General features: G+C 50.1%; 1 protein-coding gene across 3 annotated transcripts; it reads right to left on the minus strand.

Moving 5' to 3' along the window:
* Positions 1–3,307: 3,307 nt before the first annotated feature.
* On the minus strand, positions 3,308–27,489 carry LOC115083450 (gastrula zinc finger protein XlCGF64.1-like). 3 transcript variants are annotated; one of them, XR_003854339.1, is made up of 4 exons: positions 27,337–27,489; positions 25,424–25,550; positions 5,445–8,657; positions 3,308–5,352 (listed from the first exon to the last, which is right to left on the minus strand). XR_003854339.1 is itself a non-coding variant. In XM_029587271.1 (3 exons), the coding sequence occupies exons 1-3, from the start codon at positions 27,361–27,363 to the stop codon at positions 7,693–7,695; spliced, it is 1,116 nt and encodes a 371-aa protein (XP_029443131.1). In that variant the 5' UTR covers positions 27,364–27,489; the 3' UTR covers positions 3,308–7,692. The 3 variants fall into 3 exon arrangements, 2 of the variants coding, with proteins under 2 accessions (XP_029443131.1, XP_029443129.1); XM_029587271.1 differs by having other exon boundaries at positions 3,308–8,654; XM_029587269.1 differs by having other exon boundaries at positions 3,308–8,657.
* Positions 27,490–27,986: the final 497 nt, after the last annotated feature.

Genomic DNA, 27,986 nt, shown 5'->3' on the forward strand with positions numbered 1-27,986 from the left:
CACAAACACGCCGTTCTGAAAATCGACTGAGGTTTACCTCACTTCCAGTCTTGTCGTCATCTTCAGATTTGATTCTGATAGGACCAATGCTTAATCCATCAACAGGGCCCCTTCCGTGTCTTGGATGCAATTTTCAAAGTATTTGCAGGGATAAATAATGTGCGTCTGCCTGCAGCATAAAAGCAATGGAGGTAGATATTCAACAGGAAAACGCCTAACTTATCGGGGATATTCATCAGCACAGCTGTACTGCTGAATCTCCCCGAATACGTCGCTGGTTAGCGGGATGCGTTTTATCTGGATAACTTATCTCGTTGACTGAACCGGACTGAGCCAGCTACGAGGAAAGCGGGCGCTCAGTGCCGAGGCACCTCCTCCTGGGGTGCGCGATGCAATATGTAAATGAGGGGGGGGGTGTCACCTGCCCCTGGCGTCTCCTCGGCAGCGGGCACCCAGGAGAGGTCGGCTGCCCGCGGGTCAGGGAAACGGACGCTTGTTAACCGAGCATCCGTTTCCCGGACCTGACCGCCAGCACTCTTTTATTTATTTATTTTTTTAACCGTTTAAACTTTTGGTTCCTCCGACTTGTGCTATCGCCACGATATTAAGTCGGAGGATGTACAGAAAAGCCGGATTTTCTGCTTTTCTGTACGACCTTTCGGGGCGCTCAGAAACGAGGCGTTCGATTTCCGAGCGTAAACACACGCGGGTCGGGCGCACATTTTTTTTTAAGCATTTGGGGGCGAATAACTAATAGCCTCATTAACATGCATTTGCATTGTGACGAGCGCTATTAGTTTTGCGGGGAGGCTGGACGCGCTAATCCCCTTATAGCATAAGGGACTGTGGACGCGCGTCCAGCCACGGGTTAAACAGTGCGCTCGTCTGAACGCTCCGTGGTGCATCAGGCCCCTGTGTTGGCTGGATAAGTTGCCCCTCCCCAAAACACTCACGTCCCGCCCACCACTTAAGCCAGGGGAGGAGGAATAGCCTCGTGGTTAGAGCAGTGGACTATGAACCAGGAGACCAGGGTTCGAGTCCTGCTGTCGCTCCTTGTGACCTTGGGCAAGTCACTTTACCCTCCATTGCCTCAGGTACAAAAACTTAGATTGTAAGCCCTCTGGGGATAGAGAAATACCTACAGTACCTGAATGTAAACCGGTGTGAGATCTCAATTGAGATCGAATGTCGGTATATAAAAATAATAAATAAATAAAAATAAATAACTCCTTACTTATCCGGCTATAAAGGTCCGACGTTTGCCCCGTTAATGTGGGTGCAATTCGAGCCGCCTGGGGGGGGTTTACCACTCGTGCTTTCCACCTGCTTCATGGGGGTCTCTCTAAATCGTAGCTCGCCCTGAGCACGCGTCTGGGAGAATGATGAAATGAAAACCTTGCACCATCCCTTCTGGGCTGCAGCCACTGCCCTGTGCAGGTCATTACGCCAAGGACGCTCTGAGCTTCTCCACTGCTGGTTTTCAACTTCATTCCTCCTTTTATCTTCACCACTTCCTCCTGGATTTCAGCTGAGGCATCTCCCACCCTTTTTGCGGAAAAAAAACGTCTGATGTTGTTCCCTAGTCTACGCCCCTGAGCCCTGCACCATGGCCTTTGTGTTCTAGAGATGGTTTGCTTCTTCTGTCCGATTTATATCTTTGAAGCATTTAACGGTCTCGATCACATTCCTCTCTCTCTCTCCTGCTGGTTAGGGTCCTCCCTGTGCGCCCGAGCATCCCTCTAGCTATGGCCACTTAGCACAGTTTTGCTCCCTTGAGATCATCTGAAGCGATCACCCTGAGGCCTCTTCTCTCCTGGTCGGTGCCCATCCAAGGTGATAATGTCTCTGTCCCGGTCCCTGGTGAAACCTCAGCTGGAATATTGTGTCCCGTTCTGGAGGGGAATCCTCTGGCAGCGGTCCCGAGACACAACAACACAATGGTGTAGGGTAGGCAACAAACCGAGCACCCCAAAAGTCTGACTGGGAAGCTGCGAGGAAAGGGGGGTTTACAGGGATCGGATAATCTGAAGGTGGCCGACGACTTCAAAAGCCAGGATACTTGGCCACTTGAGAAAGATAACTAGCTAGCAGGAACAAGGCGGCGATGTCGCCCCTTACAAGTCTCTGGTGAAACCTCCTTTGGATATAAAATAGAGAAGGTCGAGCCAAAAGGCACCTTCTAAAATGTCCCAAATACGCTTCCCTGGAGAAAAGGAGGGAAAAGGCAGATAGGATAGAGATCGTTTAAGTATGTTATTGTATTTTTATTATGTTATTTGACTATTTTGTTATTTTGATTGTGATTATATCGTTTGTAACCCATTTTGATGTTTTTATGAATGGAAGGATATTAAGCTTATTAAATCATTTAAACTCAACCTATCTGAACCAGCCAACTATTGACCTATCTCAATCCTACCCTTCCTAGCCAAACTTATGGAAAAAATAATAAACACCCAACTCTCTGATCACCTTGAAAAACATAACATCCTATACCCCTTCTCAATTTGGCGTCTGCAAATTCCACAGTACTGAAACCCTCCTAATCTCCCTCACTGACACTCTCCTAAAAGGCATGGACAATGGGCACTCCTACAGCCTTGCAATGCTTGACATCTCCTCTGCCTTCGACACCATCAGCCACAAGAGTCTTCTAACCCGCCTCTCTGAAATTGGCATCACTGGCACCGCCCTTCGCTGGCTTGAATCAAACCTCCATAACAGATACTACACAGTCAAAATCGGTAACAGCGAATCTGAGCCTATTAATTTAACTCGAGGGGTTCCCCCAAGGCTCCTCACTATCCTCCACCCTTTTCAACATATACATGCTGCCTCTCTGCCACCTTCTATCCAGTCTAGGACTCACCCATTTCATCTACGCAGATGATGTTCAACTCCTTATCCCCATTACCGATTCCATCTCCAAAACCCTCAAAATCTGGGAAACCTGTCTCTCATCTATCACTCTCCTCCTCTCCAGTCTAAACCTCTCCCTCAACTCCTCCAAAACTGAGCTTATTATTATTTCACACAACCCCAACACATTGAACACAACTGACATCAACAGCCTCCCCCCCTTCAACCCCCTTCTCCCAACACGTAAGAAACCTTGGCCTAATAATAGATTCCCTACTCAACCTCAAAAAATTCATAAGCTCCACCATTTATTTATTTATTTATTTTAAGTTTTTTTATACCGATTTTCCTGCATAAAATGCATAATCAAACCGGTTTACAATGAAACAGAATGAGCAGGAAGTAAAATTCCTTAGTCTAATACATTTAAACGTCAATAATGAAATAATTTTAAACAAAGCAAAAAGCTAAATAACATTAATAAAAGTTAAATTATTAACATAAACATAAATATAATTATATTAGAAGGAGCACAAAGGTTAGCATGAAGGGGAGCACAAAGGGGAAAACACCTTTGTCACGCCCGGCACGCAACGCCTGGTGTAATCGCGCCCTTAATCGGGTCGCCGCTGGCTGGTCGTCATGACATCGGGGGGGGGGGGGGGGCGAGTCTTCACATCGCTGATTTTCTCTTTTAACATCTCAGTTCATTTTTACTATTTTTTTGTGTCTTTTTCTCACATGATGTAGTTTTCTTTAAGTGCCCGAAAGAATGTTACTATAAACTTCATGTCCTCAAAAAACTTAAAGCCCTCCTCCACTTTAATGACTTCCGCACTGTGCTACAGGCCATAATATTCTCCATATTAGATTATTGCAACTCCCTCCTGCTAGGTCTCCCTTCCTCCACCATCAAACCCCTTCAAATGCTACATAATGCCACTGCTAGAGTTCTCACTAACACTTGCAGGAAAGACCATATCACCTCCATCCTCAGAGACCTCCATTGGCTCCCTATCCCCTATAGAAGTCGTTACAAGAATCTCACTATCATACACAAGACACTTCACAACCCTGACATACACTGGCTCAATGACTCACTACACTTCTACACAGCCAATAGACCCACCAGATCTGCATACAATGGCACACTGCACATACCTTCCACTAAACCCACCCGTCTCTCTAGCACAAAAGAAAGAGCACTCTCCAGAGCTGGACCTTCAAATCGGAATGCTATGCCACCTGACCTACGGCTCGAACCCTGCCACCACAAATTAAAAAAAACAAAACAAACTAAAAACCTGGCTCTTCGAACAAGCATTTATAATCCAACCCCACCTTACACTCATATGTTTCAACACCCCCACATATGCCTCAATACCCCCCTTCTCCACCCCCATGTTATATTGCTTTATGTTACATCATATTAAATTATACTTCCATATGTTGCCTTAAATTGCATTATATTGCTCTGTCACATTATAAGCTATATTATTTTGTTATATTTTTATTATATTATATCCTAATTTTTTGCCCTATATTCATGTTCTTCTTTAAATGTAATGCACAGTTACGGTTTTGTTATACTGTTTCCTCCACGTGTTACTTGTAAACCGATGTGATGCTCTGCGAACGTCTGTATAGAAAAACCTTAAACTAACTAAATAAATAAATCTAATTTAAATACCTTCAACGAATAAACATAGAGGAAGCCGGCCTTTCTCAACAGAAGGGAGCAATCATGGGCTGAAGGTGAAAGGGGCAGACTGAGGCATATAATCTAAGGAGATATTTCTTTACATAAAGGGTAGTGGATGCATGGAACGGTCTTCCCGAGAGGAAGGACTGCATCGGAATTAATGAAAATATGAGACATGCACAGGGGGTTTCCAAGGGAGAGGAAGGGACTTTAAAGCTGAGCAGGAGGTCTGAGAGGGCAGGCTGGATGGGCCCTGTGGTCGTTATCTGCCCTCAGGCGCTCTATCTGCACTGAATCTTAACTGATAAGCATTAGACCGCTCCTTGAGTTTTTTGGGATCCTAGCCTCTTGTTCCACTGAGAAATGTTTGCCATCTCTTTGAGGTATCTGAATGTCTCCATCATCTCGCCCTCTCGCTCCTCTTCTCTGTTCCACATACTTAGGGCTTTGCGTGTGGACCCTAGGCCTTTTCTGGCCTGCTTGTACTCTGTGACTTTGTGGAGCTGGGACAATGCTCCAGCTCAGGTCTTACCAATGACCTTTACAGAGGAATTATTCCCTGCTTTCATTCCATTGGTTAAGCCTTTTCCTATCACCCCAGCCTGTCTCTGGCTTTGGCTCACTCCTTGGTAAAAGTATTTCACTGCCTTGAGATCTGATACGATCACCCCAAGCACTCCTCCCTCCATGGAGGATAACAGCATCTCACTCCCATCATGTACTGCTCCCTCAGATGTCTGCATCCCACTGCATAACCCTGCAAGTGTCGCATCGCTACTTGGTTGTTGGACCTCTTGACCACTCCTCAAGCTTTCCTACATCACTTCTCAGTCTGTCTACTCCATTAGGAGGGTCCACTCAGATCTTAGTGTTATCTGTCAACCTCTTGACCACTCCTCAAGCTTTCCTACATCACTTCTCAGTCTGTCTACTCCATTAGGAGGGTCCACTCAGATCTTAGTGTTATCCGTCAACCTCTTGACCACTCCTCAAGCTTTCCTACATCACTTCTCAGTCTGTCTACTCCATTAGGAGGGTCCACTCAGATCTTAGTGTTATCTGTCAACCTCTTGACCACTCCTCAAGCTTTCCTACATCACTTCTCAGTCTGTCTACTCCATTAGGAGGGTCCACTCAGATCTTAGTGTTATCTGTCAACCTCTTGACCACTCCTCAAGCTTTCCTACATCACTTCTCAGTCTGTCTACTCCATTAGGAGGGTCCACTCAGATCTTAGTGTTATCCGTCAACCTCTTGACCACTCCTCAAGCTTTCCTACATCACTTCTCAGTCTGTCTACTCCATTAGGAGGGTCCACTCAGATCTTAGTGTTATCTGTCAACCTCTTGACCACTCCCCAAGCTTTCCTGCTTAGTGTCATCTTCTTCTAGTAACCCTCCTGCAATACCTTCCACTAAGATATTGAGCAGAGTTGGTCCCAGAGCAGATCCTCAGGCACTCTACTCATTCCCACCAATATTTATCATTCTATAGCATCACTAAACGTACACAGCACTGTACACTCACAAGAAAGCCTCTACTCCATGGAGCTTACAATCTAGTCGAGACCACGTATACAGGAAAAATAAGAGGCTTTGGGAATTTTGTTGTAGAAGACTGGAAAAAGCCAAGAAGGTTAGAATGAGGAGAACTGGGTGGTGGAATTTTAGGCTCCCTTTCTCAGCGTGAATGGCATTTATCACTCACACATGCCTAATTCAGCCCATCACCTTGGCTCCCATCTCTCTGAAAGCTTTGGTGAAATTAAAATAAGCTGCACTCAGTGCATGACCGTCTCCAGTCACCCAATCAAAGCAACTGCCACGATCTCCCTCTGGTAAGTCCATTCTGTCCGAGATCCTACAACCTCCTGAATTCTAGATACTTCTCTATCCTTTCCTTCAGTAGAGTCTCCATTAATCTCACCGCTGAAGTTAGACTAATAGGCCTCCTCTCTGGTTCCATTTGATGAAGAAAGGCAACATTTGTCCTTGGTCAATCCCTTACCCAAAGGTCTGTTGAGCAGATCCTTGAGAGGAGCTGTCAGAACCTCTCCGAGTTCCTTTAGTGTCCTTGGTGTGTATCCCATCCATCCCTATCCCCTTGTCCACTTGCGGCTCTGCTACTTCCGATACAAACTCTCTCTTCTGTGAATGACAACATCTCCCCCTCCTTCCGCCATCCCTCCTTCAGTGAATATTTCTGCTCATTCCTTGTCCCCCTCCGTTCTTCTCTCTCTGATATACCAGAACGCCTTCCCAGCTGTTTTACCTCCGAGTAGCGTTTCTTCCACTCCTGCCTTTCCTATCCTGATTTACTTCCCCTGTGCTCCTCTTGGCGAGAAACTTTGTGCTCGCTGAATGATTGGACCTTTGACCTTCCTTTTTCCGTCACCTCTATTTCTTCTTTTATCGACCTTCCTCCTTGCTCTAGCCTGCTGCTGGTCCCACCCTGCCAGTGCCCCATCAAGGTCCTCCTTCTCCTATCTTAATAAAGCTGGCATTGCCCTTCTGCTGCTCCTCTCCAGGCTTCTCTTTCCAGAGCGGCGCTCCGCTGGTTTAAGATAAATATCACTAACATACTTCTTTGCGTTTGATTGTCCAAAAAAGGGATCTTAAATTAGCATCAGCTATTTGTTGAAGCTGCTCTCTTTTAACGCTATTGCCTGTTTAGATATAAATACTGAGTTTATTACTCAGACACAGCACTATGTTCTCTCCTTTATACCATCAGGGGTCCATGCAACTGTACCCAGTCCTCTTAATTTTTCAATTATCCACTGTGCTGTCTCCTGCTGCACAGGAACAGCGGCACCATGGGCTGTTAACTGCGGCAGGGGTTCTGTCTTCTCCTGAAAATTTGGCCCTGTCATTACCAGCATCATTAGCCCTGGTACTGAGACTAAAAGGTGGGAACGTCTTCATCCTGGGTAATCTGCACCCAATATAGATTTGCCTTTTTGCCTCTTTTCATACCTCAATAGCAGCGCACGTCTGGCTGAGATTTAGTCCAGATGTTGTACAACAGGGTCACCAATTGAAGGTACTCAATGAGACTTGATGAGAGAAATTTACTCTCTTCAGTTATCTTCTCCCTCTTCGGACCTCCAGGGTGGGTTCTCCAGTGTAATCTCAGATTTTTGCTTTGATTGAAACTTTACCACACTTAGTACATGAAAACGGATTTGTCCTCCTGTGGATCTTACGGTGCCTTCTCAGCTGCGATCTATCTCCAAAAAACTTATCACAGTCAGTACATTTAAATGGCTTCTCTCCTGTGTGGGTCCTTTGATGAGTTTCTAGGGTTGATTTTTCTCTAAACCGTTTGTCACACACAGTGCATGGAAAGGGTTTCTCTTCTGTATGGGTCCTTTTGTGCCTCATCAACAATGATTTAGCAGTGAATAATTTATCACATTCACTGCATTTAAATGGTTTCTCTCCCGTATGGCTCCTCCAGTGTATTGTTAGATAGGTTTGGTTACTGAAGCATTTGCCGCACTCAGTACATGTAAAGGGTTTTTCTCCTGTGTGGGACATTTCATGCCTTCTCAACTGTGCTTTTTCAGTGAATACTTTATCACAGTGCAAACACTGAAATGGTTTCTTTCCCATGTGAATCATCTGGTGCCTTCTTAGATATCTTTTATGTCCAAAGCTTTTATCACATTGAGTGCATTTAAATGGTTTCTCTCCTGTGTGGGTTCTCTGGTGCAATAATAAGCTATACTTCCTATCAAAGCTTTTTCCACAGGTGTCACACAGAAAGGATTTCTTCTCTTTCCCGTCATTCTGATGGAGCTCCATATTTTGGAAAGGTCTCTCTGCTCTCAGGTATCTCAGGTACTCGGTGATATTCGTGAGCTCCCTGTGGCTTCTCTCATATGCAGGGACTCCATCTGGTGAGTCTGCTACGGCTCCTCTCTGCTCCTCTGATTTCGGATGGCTTCTTCCAGTGTCTCCCTTCTCTGTCCTCCAGGAAACAGTCTCGCAGCCATTTCCTGATGGTCTCGGGATCCGGCCCAGCCCCATTAGACATTCATCTCTCTTCTCCACCGTTTCCTCCGACATATTTTCCTGCGTGGCATCATAATCTACTGGACATAAAAAAAGAAGAAGATGTTGATGGATTAATGACCATGGAAAGCTGCCCATTGTCCAGGAATCAGGCACTGTCAGTAACCATCTATCAACATACAGCCCCCTGTGCCAGTCCAAGTGTCCCCCACCTCCCGCTGTCAGCCTCCTGTATCTGCCTGACTCTCTCCCCCACTCCCGCTGTCAGCCTCCTGTATCTGCCTGACTCTCCCCCACCTCCCGCTGTCAGCCTCCTGTATCTGCCTGACTCTCTCCCACCTCCCGCTGTCAGCCTCCTGTATCTGCCTGACTCTCCCCCACTCCCGCTGTCAGCCTCCTGTATCTGCCTGACTCTCTCCCACCTCCCGCTGTCAGCCTCCTGTATCTGCCTGACTCTCCCCCACTCCCGCTGTCAGCCTCCTGTATCTGCCTGACTCTCCCCCACTCCCGCTGTCAGCCTCCTGTATCTGCCTGACTCTCTCTCACCTCCCGCTGTCAGCCTCCTGTATCTGCCTGACTCTCCCCCACTCCCGCTGTCAGCCTCCTGTATCTGCCTGACTCTCTCCCACCTCCCGCTGTCAGCCTCCTGTATCTGCCTGACTCTCTCCCACCTCCTGCTGTCAGCCTCCTGTATCTGCCTGACTCTCTCTCACCACCCGCTGTCAGCCTCCTGTATCTGCCTGACTCTCTCCCCCACTCCCGCTGTCAGCCTCCTGTATCTGCCTGACTCTCTCTCACCTCCCGCTGTCAGCCTCCTGTATCTGCCTGACTCTCCCCCACTCCCGCTGTCAGCCTCCTGTATCTGCCTGACTCTCTCCCACCTCCCGCTGTCAGCCTCCTGTATCTGCCTGACTCTCTCCCACCTCCTGCTGTCAGCCTCCTGTATCTGCCTGACTCTCTCTCACCCCCCGCTGTCAGCCTCCTGTATCTGCCTGACTCTCTCCCCCACTCCCGCTGTCAGCCTCCTGTATCTGCCTGACTCTCTCTCACCACCCGCTGTCAGCCTCCTGTATCTGCCTCTCTCCCCCACTCCCGCTGTCAGCCTCCTGTATCTGCCTGACTCTCTCCCCCACTCCCGCTGTCAGCCTCCTGTATCTGCCTGACTCTCTCCCCCACTCCCGCTGTCAGCCTCCTGTATCTGCCTGACTCTCCCCCACTCCCGCTGTCAGCCTCCTGTATCTGCCTGACTCTCTCCCCCACTCCCGCTGTCAGCCTCCTGTATCTGCCTGACTCTTTCCCCCACTCCCGCTGTCAGCCTCCTGTATCTGCCTGACTCTCTCCCCCACTCCCGCTGTCAGCCTCCTGAATCTGCCTGACTCTCTCCCCCACTCCCGCTGTCAGCCTCCTGTATCTGCCTGACTCTCCCCCACTCCCGCTGTCAGCCTCCTGTATCTGCCTGACTCTCTCCCCCACTCCCGCTGTCAGCCTCCTGTATCTGCCTGACTCTCCCCCACTCCCGCTGTCAGCATCCTGTATCTGCCTGACTCTCTCCCACCTCCCGCTGTCAGCCTCCTGTATCTGCCTGACTCTCTCCCACCTCCTGCTGTCAGCCTCCTGTATCTGCCTGACTCTCTCCCACCTCCTGCTGTCAGCCTCTTGTATCTGCCTGACTCTCCCCCACCTCCCGCTGTCATTCTCCTGTATCTGCCTGACTCTCCCCCACTCCCGCTGTCAGCCTCCTGTATCTGCCTGACTCTCCCCCACTCCCGCTGTCAGCATCCTGTATCTGCCTGACTCTCTCCCACCTCCCGCTGTCAGCCTCCTGTATCTGCCTGACTCTCTCCCACCTCCTGCTGTCAGCCTCCTGTATCTGCCTGACTCTCTCCCACCTCCTGCTGTCAGCCTCTTGTATCTGCCTGACTCTCCCCCACCTCCCGCTGTCATTCTCCTGTATCTGCCTGACTCTCCCCACTCCCGCTGTCAGCCTCCTGTATCTGCCTGACTCTCCCCCACTCCCGCTGTCAGCCTCCTGTATTCTGCCTGACTCTCTCCCACCTCCCGCTGTCAGCCCTCCTGTATCTGCCTGACTCTCTCCCCACTCCCGCTGTCAGCCTCCTGTATCTGCCCTGACTCTCTCCCACCTCCCGCTGTCAGCCTCCTGTATCTGCCTGACTCTCTCCCCACCTCCCGCTGTCAGCCTCCTGTATCTGCCTGACTCTCTCTCACCTCCCGCTGTCAGCCTCCTGTATCTGCCTGACTCTCTCCCCCACTCCCGCTGTCAGCCTCCTGTATCTGCCTGACTCTCCCCCCACTCCCGCTGTCAGCCTCCTGTATCTGCCTGACTCTCTCCCCCACTCCCGCTGTCAGCCTCCTGTATCTGCCTGACTCTCTCTCCCACTCCCCGCTGTCAGCCTCCTGTATCTGCCTGACTCTCTCCCCCACTCCCGCTGTCAGCCTCCTGTATCTGCCTGACTCTCTCCCCCACTCCCGCCCGCTGTCACCTCCTGTATCTGCCTGACTCTCCTCCCCCACTCCCGCTGTCAGCCTCCTGTATCTGCCTGACTCTCTCCCCCACTCTCCCCGCTGTCAGCCTCCTGTAGCTGCCTGACTCTCCCCCACTCCCGCTGTCAGCCTCCTGTATCTGCCTGACTCTCTCCCACCTCCCGCTGTCAGCCTCCTGTATCTGCCTGACTCTCTCCCACCTCCCGCTGTCAGCCTCCTGTATCTGCCTGACTCTCTCCCACCTCCCGCTGTCAGCCTCCTGTATCTGCCTGACTCTCCCCCACCTCCCGCTGTCAGCCTCCTGTATCTGCCTGACTCTCTCCCACCTCCTGCTGTCAGCCTCTTGTATCTGCCTGACTCTCCCCCACCTCCCGCTGTCAGCCTCCTGTATCTGCCTGACTCTCCCCCACTCCCGCTGTCAGCCTCCTGTATCTGCCTGACTCTCCCCCACTCCCGCTGTCAGCCTCCTGTATCTGACTGAGTCTCTCCCCCACTCCCGCTGTCAGCCTCCTGTATCTGCCTGACTCTCTCCCACCTCCCGCTGTCAGCTCATAAGTAGCGAGCCTCGTTATCTGAATTGTAGCTAAGGATAACGCACGTCCTCAATGCCCCAGGGCGTACGTCTTAAAGAAACCGACTGGGCCCAACTAACCTAAAAAGCCAAGGGGAGGATGGGACGCTAGCAGGGGGCCAATCGGCCGTCCCAGCACTCCTGGGGGGCTGCCGTAATAAAATAAAAAATATTTTTACAACGCTTTGCGTCGGCCTCTCCCCCATAAACTTTAAAACCACTTCCCAGGAGGTAGGGCCCCCCTCTCCCCCAAGCCTAGGCCCACTGTCGGGACAACCCCTGGTGCATACGACGGATGCCCTGGTGGTCTGAGGGGGTCCCCACGCGCCCGTAAGCTCTGAGCCGGGCAATGGCGCCTGCCGCTCCTACCGTGCAACTGAACAAGGACATTTCCCAGCCGGCCGGCGCCATTTTGGATCATTGCCCCTGCCGGCCTCGCCTCCTGAGGTGGCTGGTGGTGGTGGTGATTTTAAAGTTTAAAAGGTCAGAGGTTGGGGGGCAGGGCCTGCCCGAAGCAATTACATGAAAAATTATAATTGTTTATAAACTCGAGCTGCCTCCAGGGATGCTGCGGGGGGGGGGGGGGTCTGTGGAGGCCCCTGAAGCCTTTTGCTGTAAGTTAGGGCCCCTTTAAGACCTGGTGACCCCCACAGTCCCTGGGCTGCCAGTCTGTGAAATTTAGGGGCTTTCCAATGCTGCGGTATTTCTGTTTTTTACTGCCGAGGAAAACGCGCGCTATTTACAAAGCGGCAGAGCCAAGTGCCGACCGTCTGTGCGTCCCGCACTTGTTTCCCCCTCCAGGAAAATCAGCGCGGTTGAATGAACGAGTCCCTAGGTTTGTGCCTGAGAAGGGAAGGGGGGAAGTGACTTGCCCAGGGTCACAAGGAGCGGCGGGGGGGAGGTTGAACCCCTGGCTGCCCTGGTTTGCAAGCCACCGAAGGACTGGAGGAGCCTGGACGTGGGCAGAGAGATGGAAGAAAACTGCCGTCAAGAGCGGGAAAACCCATGCAATCGCTACCGAGGAAGAGATAACCTGAAACAGGAAGGTCACAGGATGGAGCCGCAAAAGGAAGATCCTATCAGACCTGAGGGAGATAGATAGATATTTATTATTTAGACCAGAGAATACACATCAGACCAGAAAAAAATAGAAAGTGGATACGATACGTAAGCACCACTCAAGTAAGAGAGCACTGGATGGTGATATAAGTGAACAGGATGTCGCAAAACCCCCAAATGCACCCAACAGACCTCTGTGATCGTGAGCATCCACGGGAGAGGTCGGTGGGCATCCCAGTACCTCGCTTTCCAATTTCCCCCTAGAGAGACAGGTAAAGCTTTTCAAGAATGACAATTCCTAAGGGCAGCTCGCAAAGGCTTCGTCAGAGTTAGAGACCTTCCATGGGCCATCCCTCCATAAGCCCAACAGGCTCACACCGGAGTCATGGGAACGTCTACGGCACAGGTGGCCTTTTACCGGGGTCTTCACATCTCCCCAAAAGGCAGAGACCATGGGGCAGAGCAGGCGCCCTGACGTCCACTCCCCCTCCAGAATAAGGGGGGAGGCAGAGTTTGAAAATGTAGTGTAAAAGCCAAGACCCCTAGAAGCCAAGTGGAAGGAACTGCACCATAAGCTCGATTTTCCTAGAACGCACAGACAGACATCGAATGAGATGCCAGCCAGATTCGTCTAAGGAAAGCCGGAAACTCTTGTTCCATCTCCGAATCGGTGAGAGCAGCCTGTCTGGGAGGTGAGCTGAACCGCTAAGCAGCTTTTCTAAAGGACTTGGGGCATGAAGAGAGCCATTTCACTAAAGCCTTTCGGAGTCGGAGACAGATACGGTGCGTGCACTTATCTGCGTGAGAATTGTCACTAGGTCTTTAAAGGAGACCATTTTGCTTTCTTCTATATCTGCCAAAAGATCCGCATTCCATTTCCTTGCCAGCGGCTTTTAAGGAGCTGGTGATTTAGATCAAAACCATTAAAACGTGGTTCTTTCACCACAGGCTCGAAATTTTAGTGCTTGCCAGAAGGACACTATCTGAAGGTCTTCCAGTCTTCCATTCTGAAGGAGTAGAAAATCCATCACCTGGAGGTGTCAGGGACCCAGGAGTCCAGCTCGATTCCAAGCTACCCAGGAACCAACACGTGCACAAAACTGTGGAAGCAGGTTATATTATAAGCTCAGAACCTTACGGCAGTTAAATCCTTATTTAAAATGTGTACATAAGAAGATAAGAAATTGCCATGCTGGGTCAGATCAAAGGTCCATCAAGCCCAGCATCTTGATTCCAAGAGTGGCCAATCCCGGTCACAGGTACCCGGCAGGATTCCTAAATTACATAAGAAATTGCATGCTGGGTCAGACCAAGGGTCCATCAAGCCCAGCATCCTGATTCCAACAGTGGCCAATCCAGGTCACAGGTACCCGGCAGGATTCCTAAATTACATAAGAACATAAGAAATTGCCATGCTGGGTTCAGATCAAAGGTCCATCAAGCCCAGCATTCCTGATTTCAACAGTGGCCAATCCAGGTCACAGGTACCCGGCAGGATTCCTAAATTACATAAGAACATAAGAAATTGCCATGCTGGGTCAGACCAAGGGTCCATCAAGCCCAGCATCCTGATTCCAACAGTGGGCCAATCCAGGTCACAGGTACCCGGCAGGATTCCTAAATTACATAAGAACATAAGAAATTGCCATGCTGGGTCAGACCACGGGTCCATCAAGCCCTGCATCCTGATTCCAACAGTGGCCAATCCAGGTCACAGGTACCCGGCAGGATTCCTAAATTACATAAGAACATAAGAAATTGCCATGCTGGGTCAGACCAAGGGTCCATCAAGCCCAGCATCCTGATTCCAACAGTGGCCAATCCAGGTCACAGGTACCCGGCAGGATTCCTAAATTACATAAGAACATAAGAAATTGCCATGCTGGGTCAGATCAAAGGTCCATCAAGCCCAGCATCCTGATTCCAACAGTGGCCAATCCAGGCCACAGGTACCCGGCAGGATTCCTAAATTACATAAGAACATAAGAAATTGCCATGCTGGTTCAGATCAAAGGTCCATCAAGCCCAGCATCCTGATTCCAACAGAGGCCAATCCAGGTCACAGGTACCTGGCAGGATTCCTAAATTACATAAGAACTTGCCATGCTGGGTCAGACCAAGGGTCCATCAAGCCCAGCATCCTGATTCCAACAGTGGCCAATCCAGGTCACAGGTACCCGGCAGGATTCCTAAATTACATAAGAACTTGCCATGCTGGGTCAGACCAAGGGTCCATCAAGCCCAGCATCCTGATTCCAACAGTGGCCAATCCAGGTCACAGGTACCCGGCAGGATTCCTAAATTACATAAGAACATAAGAAATTGCCATGCTGGGTCAGATCAAAGGGTCCATCAAGCCCAGCATCCTGATTCCAACAGTGGCCAATCCAGGTCACAGGTACCCGGCAGGATTCCTAAATTACATAAGAACATAAGAAATTGCCATGCTGGGTCAGACCAAGGGTCCATCAAGCCCAGCATCCTGTTTCCAACAGAGGCCAAACCAGGCCACAAGAACCTGGCAATTACCCAAACATTAAGAAGATCTTCTGCTAATTCTACAGATGCTCTTTTTTTTTTATTTTATTTTACAAATATTGATTATTGCAATTCTTTACTCTTGGAAGTACCAAAGAATAGAGGGGGGGGTCAGATGATGCATCCGAGTTGAGCAGACACCGATCTCCGCTGCTCCCAACCCGGCCCTTTCTAGCCACGCCCTGACTCTTTTCTGAGCACAACTGCAGGTGCCCAGAATGGCAGAAAAAAAACTGCGAAGAAATCACTGCCCAAGCCGCGGAGGAATCAGAACCTTTGGGTGAAAAGACCTTGCAGGCATGCAGTGTCGGAGAAGGCGTCCGATGAGGGACGTATGCTGGATGCAGTCCTTCTGGTCCACACTGCAGAAGCAGTCAGAGTTGGGGGGAAAAGAAATACATACTCGCATGGACATGAAAAGTGGCGCCTGCTGTTGATCAGGTAACCCGGCTGGTTTCCACCCGTTTAGATAATGGAACCGAACGTGTGGAAGAAGTCGCGTTTTCCCTGACCACCGCGTGGCAGCGCCCGAAGGTACCGGAGCAGCTGCACAAAACGCACGCACGAGAAGCAAAACGACTTAGAAAATCGAAGCAGGAGGAATCATTTGAGAATCATCAGCTCGCCTGAAAAAAAAACAAAACGGAAGGCTCGGATGCTGTGACGTTTCTTTCCAATCGGACACCAAGGCTTTTATATATATACATAGGGGGCAAAGAATCTATTTTCCGGGAAACGCGGCTGATGGTCAGAGGAAGCAGATGGAATATATGGAGGGGCAACATTATTTGTGTCTTTTCTTTTAGAAAAAGGACAAAGAATTCCTTCTGGATAAGTTCTTTAAAAAATAAAGATTTACTATTCTGCGGGCAGGTGGTTTTCGTTTTCCCCTGATGTCTCCAAGCCCACTCAGGCAAGGAGAAGACAATCCTTAGCCTTGGAAAATAAAACCTTGGAATCAGGGGCAGCCTTTTATCTGAAATATCCTAGGAAGCGTTTTATTCATTTTCAAGGAGAAAAAAAAAGTAGGTCTTTTGGGAAGCTTCACGCCTGGAAATACTTTTGAGGGACAGACGTGAGGTGGAATTTGGGTAAAGCCTCGTCAGTAGTCGAAAAGCCAGATAAAACAGTAGCAGCAGCCTCTCCTCCCTGAGACTATGCGTTGTCGGATAAGTTTCTTTTTCGGCTCCCCTTATTATTGTATAAAATGTAATCCTTGTGTTTTATGTTTCGAACGGGAATTTAACCCTGGAGTTTGTTTAAATTCTAAGTTGTTGCGCTGAATCGCCTGTATTGTGCACAGAAATGTGATTTGTAATCATAGATGAAATATTTAATAAAGAGCAAATTATTAAAAAAAAAAACCCAACCCTTCCGTCATGTCGCTCACTAAAATGTTGAAAAGGACCGGTCCAAGGTCCAATCCCTGAGGCGCAGCGCGAGTAACAACCCCCCCCTCCTCAGAGAAAACGCCATTTACCACTGCTTTCTTTTGATTTTACAGAGAGAGGGGTGGGGGAGTGGACGCATGGAACAGACTCACAGTGGAGGTGGTGAAGATAAAAACAATATCTGAAGTCAAGAAAGCGTGGGATAAACACAGGGGACCTCTCACCAAGCGATGAGAAGGATGATGCTAAATTAATTGGGGACCTCTCACCAAGCGATGAGAAGGATAATGCTAAATTAATTGGGGACCTCTAACGAAGCGATGAGAATGATGATGCTAAATTAATTGGGGACCTCTAACGAAGCGATGAGAATGATGATGCTAAATTAATTGGGGACCTCTAATGAAGCGATGAGAATTATGATGCTAAATTAATTGGGGACCTCTCACCAAGCAATGAGAAGGATGATGCTAAATTAATTGGGGACCTCTAACGAAGCAATGAGAATTATGATGCTAAATTAATTGGGGACCTCTAACGAAGCGATGAGAATTATGATGCTAAATTAATTGGGGACCTCTAACGAAGCAATGAGAATTATGATGCTAAATTAATTGGGGACCTCTAACGAAGCGATGAGAAGGATGATGCTAAATTAATTGGGGACCTCTAACGAAGCGATGAGAATTATGAGGCTAAATTAATTGGGGACCTCTAACGAAGCGATGAGAATTATGAGGCTAAATTAATTGGGGACCTCTAACGAAGCGATGAGAATTATGATGCTAAATTAATTGGGGACCTCTAACCAAGCGATGAGAAGGATGATGCTAAATTTATTGGGGACCTCTAACGAAGCGATGAGAATTATGAGGCTAAATTAATTGGGGACCTCTAACGAAGCGATGAGAATTATGATGCTAAATTAATTGGGGACCTCTAACCAAGCGATGAGAATTATGAGGCTAAATTAATTGGGGACCTCTAACGAAGCGATGAGAATTATGAGGCTAAATTAATTGGGGACCTCTAACGAAGCGATGAGAATTATGAGGCTAAATTAATTGGGGACCTCTAACGAAGCGATGAGAAGGATGATGCTAAATTAATTGGACGGACGGGCAGGTAATGGATGGGCCGCACGGTCTTTTACTGCCGTCGCGTTTCTTTTTTTTTTTTTTGATTTATAGCTTTTATTGGCATGAAATAAAACAACTGTGCACCATATACTAAATGCAATACAACCAGAATTGAACAGTCAATGCTATTGTGCTGTATAGCTGAGAGCCATTTTACGCGAACCCATCCCCTTGATATCCCCACCCCCCCCCCCCCCCCCCCCACCCCTAGAGTAAGCTAGCATAGACCACATGAATATATGGTAAGCAATACACCTGCTATCAGACATCAAAGAACACATAAGCTTGATAAATGAAAAAACTCTGTGGCAGAACAATAGCCCTGCAGTGATAGGAAGTCCCATTGGATTCCGCCCTCCCGGGGCGGTAACAGAATCACTAGGCCGCACCAGTCTTGTAATCGTCCATTATAGTTCACTACTGAGCAGTAGACATTCGGAGCCAGTGTTCATAGCGGCCCCAGATCTTATGAAAGTTCTGAGTCGATTTATTGCGAAATGCTGTAACCTTCCCCAGAGTGTGCGTGTGAAGAACCAATGCTTGAACTGTAGTTAACGTGGGCACGCTGGAATCCTTCCAACACCGCGCTATAGCACATCTGGTCGCGGTGACCACATATTTAATAAAATAGTTATGAAATTTTGATCTGTCTTGGAGTTCATCATTCAGTAGCGCTTGTGCTGGTGTAAGTTGTATGCTGCCCTTCAAAATCGTAGATATCCACGCCGATATCAATGTCCAAAGCTGTTGTAATTTGGGGCATTGCCACCAAAGATGGAGAAAAGTACCTCTGTCCTGGCAAAGTTTCCAGCATAGCCCCTGTGTGTTTGGCGCATAATGTTGAATAAGACTTGGTGTGATATACCATCTGTAGTATAATTTGTACCCATTTTCAATGTGCTGGGTGGATATAAGTCCCTTCCTTAATCGTTGAAAAATCCGCAACCAGTCCTCCTTCGTCCAATCACATTGTAAATCTGATTGCCACGCTTGTATATGAGACGCAGACATATCAAAGTCATCGCTTAATAAGCCATATATATTAGAAATATGTTTGTTAACCCTATGTGCATGTCGACACATACTCTCAAAAGATGAAATACCCTTTACAAGGTCAGCTTCAATCCGCTTTCTAAGGAAAAAGTGTCTAACTTGGAGATAGCGAAAGAGATCTGCAGGCCCCAACTGGAATTGGCGGCAAAGGGTATGGAATGTTAGCAGACCCCCAGGGGACCAAATATGGGACCATTGTGAAATACCCTTATCGAGCCAGGGCTTAAACGCTGTCGGATTGCCAGCAGGTCGAAACTCCCTGTGATAGAATAAATGTGTGCTGTGGAAGAAACTTTGGGAGCCCACTAGGGTTTTCTTCCACCGGTCCCATACTGTTAGGGTAGTTTGTACAGTCTCGGGTAGGGGCGATCTAAGGCACCTGGAAACCTTGGTCTGCCATAACAATGCTGTGATAGGAAAAGTACCCATCATGGCCTGCTCCATGCGCACCCAGGGTTTGCTCTGTTTGATGTCATGCCACTCTATGGCCGCTTTCAAATGGGCCGCCCCATGGTAACGGGCCAGACTGGGCACCCCCACCCCTCCTCTATATCCAGGCAAGAACAACGTCTTCAGAGCAATCCTGGGTCTTTTCCCTGTCCATAAATATTTGTTTAGTCTCTTTTGCCATTTATCCAATAACTTTACAGGGATAGCAATGGGTAATGTCTGCATTAAATACAGAATCCGGGGCATGATGTTCATCTTTAGTACTGCTAATCTCCCCAGCCAGGAAATGTGATATCTATCCCACTCTTCTAGGTCTTTATATATTTTCCCCATAAGCGGTATATAATTTAATTGAAAGAGATCATTCTCTGCGCCCAGATAGACCCCCAAGTATTTTAACTTGCAATTAGCCCACTTGAAGGGAAACTCCCTTGCAATTTGGCCAATCAAATCTGGGGAGACATTGACATTTAACAATTCCGACTTTTCCCAGTTGATCGAAAACCCCGATACACTACTAAAGGTTGCTAATTCTCCAGAAAGTGCCCGCAATGATGTAAGGGGGTCAGTAATAGTAAACAGAATGTCATCTGCGAAAAGAGACATTTTAGAGGAAAAATCTCCAACGCTCACTCCAGAAATCAAGGGATTGTTCCGGATGCGATGAGTGAAGGGCTCCAGGAAGAGTGCAAACAGCAGTGGGGATAATGGACACCCCTGCCTGGTACCCCTCCCAACTGCAAACGAAGAGGAATACCCCCCATTAATTTTTAGACAAGCGGATGGTGCTTCATATAATTTTTGAATCCAGGTAAGAAACTTGTCTCCCAGATTAAATAAGCGCAAGGTATGGAACAAAAAGGGCCAATGCACATAGTCGAAAGCCTTTTCGGCATCTATGGCTAACAAAAGCAGTGGAATGTGTTGCGAGCGGGCCCATCCCATGATATCAACTGTTTTGCGGACGTTATCCGACGCCATGCGGCCCGGGATAAAGCCTGATTGATCGGGGTGAATCAATCCGGGCAAGGAAACATTAAGCCTGTGGGCTAAAATTTTGGCTAGAATTTTCATGTCTAAGTTAATTAAAGATATGGGGCGATAAGAGCCACATACCGTAGGATCCCTGCCAGGTTTCGCCAGCAGTGTCACCCCTGCCATATTATCGTCCGGGGAGATCGAAGCCGTCCCCTGCAGAGAATTATATAATGAAACCAGCGGAGGCACCAGTAATCCCATAAATTTCTTATAAAAAGAGGCGGTATATCCATCGAGCCCTGGGGATTTGCCTATTTTCATGGATTTAATGGCCCAAGTCACTTCTGCAGCAGTGATATCCCTAGATAGAAATATTTGAGCCTCAGGGGTGACCTGCGGTAAAGTAGAATTTTGAAAGTAGGCTTCCAGCTCAGCTTGGTTTATGCTGGTCTGGGGAGCATAGAGTTCCGTATAATAACGGAGAAAGCGCTGCCGAATATCAGTATTGGAGGTTAATATCATTCCACTGTCGTCCTTTAATTTAACAATGTTATTCTGGGCCTGACGGATCTTTAATTTTCGGGCCAACTGTCTGCCCGCCTTGTTGCCTCCTTCATAATATTGCTGCTGACTACAAATTAACTTGTGTGCGATTTGGGCCGCTTCCAGATCCGCCAAATGCTTGCGTAACGTGTCTATTTGTATTAATATATCGGCCTCTCCTGTAGCGGAGTGCGCCTGCCCCAGCTGCTGCAATCGCATTAAAGTATCAAGCTTATCTTGCTGTTTGCATCTCTTTACATAGGCGCCCCTGGCAATAAGTTTCCCTCTCACCACCGCCTTCAGACAATCCCACAGGGTAGTGGGAGACGTATCCGGGATGTCATTTAACTGTAAATACTCCTGAATGTCCCCGTACAACCGAGTACAAAATTCCTCATCGTCAAGTAGACTATCATTAAGTCTCCAAAATTTGCGTCCCTTATCATACCCAGAGAAGTGGAAATCCACAAACACGGGTCCATGATCAGACCACGTGATGGGGCCCAGGGACGGAGCTAGAACCTGATTACAGCAGCCCTTATCTACCAGTAAGTAGTCAATACGAGAGTAGGATTTATGCACCCTAGAAAAAAAGGTATAATTCCTGGATTTGGGGTGCCAAACCCGCCAGACATCTACGAGACCGTGGTGTCGTAAAAAACGCCGAAAGGCCTGTCGGTCCGTTCTTCTAGTGGAAAAGGTAGTGTGGGAATTATCTAAGCGAGGGTCCATCGTCAGATTAAAATCCCCTCCTAGGATTATATGACCTTCGCCCCACAGATCTATAATCTGAGACAGACCATCCATATAGGCGCTCTGCCCCACATTGGGTGCATATGAACTAATCAGGGTGAACTTCTCCCCTCCCACAGTGATAACCAGTAATAAGTACCTGCCCTCCGGGTCTGACCGGCATAACAATTCTTCATATATCAGATCCTTGTGCATAAGTATTCCCACTCCTAGATATTTATGAGCCAACGGCCTTGCAGCCCAATATTGTCTAGGGAAGCTTGGGTGTTTAAGTAAGTACTCGTATCTTCTCTTTAAGTGAGTTTCTTGCACGAAGGCTATCATGGTATGATGGAAGTTCAAGTCATCAAAGAGGGATTGCCGCTTTAAGGGTGAATTCAGTCCCTTTACATTGAGGGACATAATGTTAAAGTTGTCATGTGAATGATTCATAAAAAGCTAGTTTCCCAATGGGCCGCCCCCGCGGTCCCAGCCACTGTATTAATCTGGCTTGTCTGCGCTCCCCTGTGTTCCATGAGTCCATTATATGAGAAACTCGGTAATAGCCGCCATCCTCTAGCTTCCTCCCCCCCCCCCCCCCCCCCCCGCTCTCCCACCTCCCCCACAGCTTGTTCCCTGTCCCAGGGACACGCTGTCTGGTTAAGGGAGGAGTCGATCATCCCAGCAGTAGTCCTCCCTCAACACCATCAGATATGCTTAAGAGAACAATATTTGACAACAGGACATCTCTAACTTATTAGCTGTCTATTACAAACCCTTGTGCCACAACTTTAGAACAGGCAGAAACCCTAATTAAACCTTAGTTAAACAAGCTTAATAGATATCTTTGAGATAAGCCTCACAAACAGGATCCCAGGCCTCAGTCCCACGAGCGATGACCCAGCCGGGACATTTCAACGCATGTGAGTCCTGAGATGGCAAGAATCCCCCGTATTGACTCCATCTCGCTCATCAATCCGAAGCTCAGCGCTGTGTAAGCGAATCAGGGTGGCGCCGCAGCCTTCTATCGCCTCTGGTCACTCGTTGCCATCTCGGTGGCCCCTCCTGCCGAACTGGTGGTTTTGGGGGGACAGGTAAACCCGAAATCTCTGGGTATCCTGCATCCCGCAGAAAGTTGGAGGCCTCTGCCGGCGTTTTCGCCCGATGTGCTACGCCCTTCAAGGTAAAATTAAGCCCAAATGGAAATAGCCATCGGTATCGAATATTTTCTTTTCTGAGGAGGTCAGTGACCGGTTTAAAATCCCTCCGTTTTTTTATTGTTATGGGTGAGAGGTCCATAAATATCATGACCTCATGTCCCTGCCACTTCCAGCTGGTTTGCTGCCGCGCTATGTTAGCAATTCTGTCCTTGATAGCATATTCATGGTAGCACGCTATAATGTCTTTAGGCAAATTATTAACCCGGGGGCCAAAAACCCTGTGGGCTCTTGCTATTTTTACCTCCTCTGGCTCTGAAGAAGTGGTTCCCGCGCCTGAGGCCAAAAGCATGGCGCTGATCTGTGCCACTGTAGTTATGCAGTCTGCATATTCCGGACCCTCCGGGACGCCTCTGAAGCGGAGATTCTGCCGCCTGGACCTATTTTCTAAGTCTTCCATCTTGTCTTGCAGGCGTTCCATTTCGTCCTGTATAGTATGAATTTTATCTTGCTGCTCCTTGAGGTCCGCACTATTTGCTTCTGCTCTGGTTTCAACCTCAAATATCCGGCGGCCATTTTCAGCAATATCCTCCTTGAGCTCCTCTATGGAGGACATGATGGCCGCGGTTTTCGCCGCGATTTCAGATTTAATTTCTTCGACCCAACCCTTCATCTCCGATTTCGTGGGGATCACGTTTTCGTCGGTAGGGTCGCCCGTGGCCTTCGCTCCGATATCCGCCGCCTCATTCCCCACCCCCGCCATGATTTCTCCTGGGGCCTCACCTTCTTGCGGCAATTTGCTGTACGAGAATTTTTTTAAATCCACCGTTTTTCGCCGGTGAGACATCTGCCGGCGAGCCCGATGTTATTAGGAGTGGTTGGGCAATAAATCGCCGGTCAGAACGCCCGATGTCAGTGGCTTTGGCTGGTGTCGAGGGAGAGACCCAGATTTAGTCCGCCATCTGCCGGGATGACGTCACATCCTCCTCTACTGCCGTCGCGTTTCTCTAAGATTTGTGCGACAGAAGAGGTCGGTATCAGGAGGAGGGGGGGGGGGGGGGGGGAGACAGTGGAACCTCCTGATCCAAGATTCCCCGCCTTCCTTTCCCCTCCTCCCTCCCCATTTCCTCTGCCTCTCCCCCGAGATCCTTTTTCCATATTCCTCTTCAGAAATCTCATCTCCCCCTTCTTCCCCAACCCCAGAACCGATCAATAAGATTTCCTTCCTCTCCCCCTCAAAACACTATTTGGGTATAACAGCAATTTAAAAAAAAAAATGTCTTTCCTTGTGATACTAATTAGTGTTTCGGTATTTTTACAGTTTCACTGACATTGGTAGTTTAGCCACAGTGCCTGGCACTCGGGGAGGTCTATAACGCGCGCCGGTCCCCGAGTCCCCTCCTCCTTTCTGTGCCTCAGAGAGAAGAGCGGATCCGGGCCGGCAAGGCACTCGTTTCAATCCCCTGGGACGGCAGAGCGTGGGGAGGGTCCCAGTTCGTAAAAGGAAGCCAGGGAAGCAGGGGAGAGATCGCGTCAGGGGAATCGAGGCGCGAATGTCAGGACGAAACCTTCTCTCGGGGAAGCCCAGCAGAATGAAGCCGCTCGCGCGGGAAGACGACCATTTATTTCATCGAGCCAAACCTAAACGAGCACCATTTGAACGTATAAATCCACGCGCTCGCCCGCACAAGCGCGCTGCACGTTTCGTGGGACCGGGTCTGCCCGGCAGGCTGCAGGTTCTGGCGGTAACCAGACGTCCGGCTCTGGTTGATGCGGTTACGTTCGTTGCGGAGGTCACATTCGTTCGCGATACGATTCTGGCGTCCAATTTAGAGCGTGAATGGCCAGAGCAGAACATTTAGCCGATAGCCCGCGTGGACTTGCGTTGCCTCCTCAGAGCTTGCCATATTCTGCTCAGGACCATCTCCTTCTCCCAGCGAGGCGCGAGGCCCATCAAAACGAGAAGCTTTTCCTATCACGGGACCAAGCTTATGCTATAACTTTCCCCAAGGTCAGCAAGGCTCGAAACCAATGATTGCGCTATCGGAAGGCCTGGTAGCTCCAACCACTGTTTTACTAGCCACAGGTGTGGATTAAGGAGCAGGAAGAAGGTTACTGAACTATTGTATTGGGTTTTTTTTCTAATTAATGCATTACAGAGACTGTTTTGATATTTTATAAGGCATATTTTATATTGGATTTCAGAGAGGTGAAACTGGTAAATCACGGTCAGCATCTGTGACGCACGCAAGCGAATAAATACGTCCGCGTGCAGGAAACCCCGGGAGGCTGGAGGTTCGGGCAGCGGCCATGCCGCTCTTCCTGGTTATTCACATCGTCGACGTCACGGGGGGGGGGGGGCACAGAGGAACAAAGTTTAGTATTTTATAGGCTTCTCCAGCCAAGACGGGTTCAGAAGAAAAGAGCGAAGGCAGAAAAGACCGTCCCAGACAGGGCGAGATCTCGCGGGTGGTCACGGCGTGGGCTGGCAGTGGGGGGGCCGCATCCCCCTCGCACCGACCGCACGGCTCAAGGGTTACTCTTCTGCTGCCGTCCACTACGTGGCTCCTTCAGCCCTGACCCTTCCCACTCCCGTCCTAAGGCAGAGGGAGGGGGCTGGCACGGGTCCAAGACGCCGGAGTGGGGGGGAGACCCATGAAAACACGACCCTGGGTGAATCGGCCCCGGGCTCTGCTAAAAAAAAAAACAAAACGCAGATAACGCAGTCCTTACCCAGGGAGCTGAGGGTCTCGTAATTCTCCTTCATCACCTCCACGTAAAAATCCCTCTGCCCCTCATCCAAACACCCCCACTCCTCCAGGGAGAAATAGACAGCGATGTCCTCGAAGGTCACCGGCACCTGAAACACAAACCAGAAACCCATTCAGTGACAGACGTGGAGGGGGCTCAGCGTGCACCGGATCTCAGCCGGATTTATCCTCCTAACGTTTTATCATGGAGGATGGGGATGCCAGGACCCCTCTCCCCCGGGGATCTGCCAGACTGCTCCCCCCCCCCCCGGCACGTGGCACCCAAGGTCCAAGTCTTAACAGAATCCTTAATCCCAGAGGGACAGAATATCAAGGGTCACTGCCTGGACAGGTCGGGGCATCATACACGACCCGCAGCAGATCCGCCACCCGGGTCATCACCAACACCTGGTCCTGGTCCTTCTGCAGCTGTCACGGCGCTAAATCCTGACGGGGGCAGGAAGGCTTCTGTGCCCGGGGCAGTAACAGCTTCTTTCCATATCCACAGGTCAGGTAATGGTGCCCTGTATTATTTATAGGTTTAAGCCCATATTATCTAATGAGTCACAAAACGGGAAGGGAGAGAGCGGGAGAGCTGAAACTGGTGAAACCAAACAGAAACCGAGACCGCTGCACTGCGAGGGAGGAGAAGCAGGAAGAAGAGCCTGAGGGGCGGGGGATGGGATCAGTCCCAGGCTGCATCCCCTGCCCCCCTCCTGCCAGTCTCCTACCTGCTGAGCAGAAAGCCCTGCAGCCATTCTCCTGCCCCTTCTCCAGAGCAGGATTTCCAGCCCCGGCTCCCTCCCTGCACGGTCCCTGGGGTGGGGGATGGGATCAGTCCCAGGCTGCATCCCCTGCCCCCTCCAGTCTCCTACCTGCTGAGCAGAAAGCCCTGCAGCCATTCTCCTGCCCCTTCTCCAGAGCAGGATTTCCAGCCCCGGCTCCCTCCCTGCAGGGTCCCTGGGGTGGGGGATGGGATCAGTCCCAGGCTGCATCCCCTGCCCCCCTCCTGCCAGTCTCCTACCTGCTGAGCAGAAAGCCCTGCAGCCATTCTCCTGCCCCTTCTCCAGAGCAGGATTTCCAGCCCCGGCTCCCTCCCTGCACGGTCCCTGGGGTGGGGGATGGGATCAGTCCCAGGCTGCATCCCCTGCCCCCCTCCTGCCAGTCTCCTACCTGCTGAGCAGAAAGCCCTGCAGCCATTCTCCTGCCCCTTCTCCAGAGCAGGATTTCCAGCCCCGGCTCCCTCCCTGCACGGTCCCTGGGGTGGGGGATGGGATCAGTCCCAGGCTGCATCCCCTGCCCCCCTCCTGCCAGTCTCCTACCTGCTGAGCAGAAAGCCCTGCAGCCATTCTCCTGCCCCTTCTCCAGAGCAGGATTTCCAGCCCCGGCTCCCTCCCTGCACGGTCCCTGGGGTGGGGGATGGGATCAGTCCCAGGCTGCATCCCCTGCCCCCCTCCTGCCAGTCTCCTACCTGCTGAGCAGAAAGCCCTGCAGCCATTCTCCTGCCCATTCTCCAGAGCAGGATTTCCAGCCCCGGCTCCCTCCCTGCACCGTCCCTGGGGTGGGGGATGGGATCAGTCCCAGGCTGCATCCCCTGCCCCCCTCCTACCTGCTGAGCAGAAAGCCCTGCAGCCATTCTCCTGCCCCTTCTCCAGAGCAGGATTTCCAGCCCCGGCTCCCTCCCTGCACCGGTCCCTGGGGTGGGGGATGGGATCAGTCCCAGGCTGCATCCCCTGCCCCCTCCTGCCAGTCTCCTACCTGCTGAGCAGAAAGCCCTGCAGCCATTCTCCTGCCCCTTCTCCAGAGCAGGATTTCCAGCCCTGGCTCCCTCCCTGCACGGTCCCTGGGGTGGGGGATGGGATCAGTCCCAGGCTGCATCCCCTGCCCCCCTCCTACCTGCTGAGCAGAAAGCCCTGCAGCCATTCTCCTGCCCCTTCTCCAGAGCAGGATTTCCAGCCCTGGCTCCCTGGGATGAGGGCGCTCAGCTCTTTTCCTGTTGGAGGAAAGGGAAGAGGAAGTGGGATGGAGAGTGTGGGCAGAGCATTGTGGGGGTTGTAGTTCTTGCCAATGCTTTGTGCAGGAATAAAGATGGTGGAAGGCATTGACAAGCAGGGCCCTGACTCGGAAGGGGGAGGGGAGCAGTCACCCAGAGCCCCACCCCCGGAGTAGCCCAACCCCCTCTGCGTCGTCGACTCTGCAACCAAGGCCCCGCCCCTAAGGAAAGAAGAAGCGGGCAGGGGCTCCCCGTGCGGTGCAATGCCAGAGAAACAGAAATGCATTTCCCCTGCTTCCTGCCAGGGTTTCTCCCTTCAGAGCTCTCCTGCTGCAGCCTGAGGGGTTTCTCATGCATTCCTACTGTTTGCTGGGCTCCCCATGCAGTGCAATGCCAGAGAAACAGAAATGCATTTCCCCTGCTTTCTGCCAGGGTTTCTCCCTTCAGAGCTCTCCTGCTGCAGCCTGAGGGGTTTCTCATGCATTCCTACTGTTTGCTGGGCTCCCCATGCAGTGCAATGCCAGAGAAACAGAAATGCATTTCCCCTGCTTCC

This window comes from Rhinatrema bivittatum, chromosome 2 (assembly GCF_901001135.1).
Source record: "Rhinatrema bivittatum chromosome 2, aRhiBiv1.1, whole genome shotgun sequence".
NCBI lineage: Eukaryota > Metazoa > Chordata > Amphibia > Gymnophiona > Rhinatrematidae > Rhinatrema > Rhinatrema bivittatum.

Bases quoted from the DNA above. Each gene is read 5' to 3' on its own strand.
- LOC115083450 (XM_029587269.1), bottom strand. From the start codon at position 27,363: ATGGCTGCAGGGCTTTCTGCTCAGCAG. The intron at 25,551-27,336 runs GTAGGAGGGGGG...TTTGTGTTTCAG, and splicing joins CAGGGCTTTCTGCTCAGCAG to GTGCCGGTGACCTTCGAGGA. The intron at 8,658-25,423 runs GTAAGGACTGCG...TTTTATGTCCAG, and splicing joins CGAGACCCTCAGCTCCCTGG to TAGATTATGATGCCACGCAG.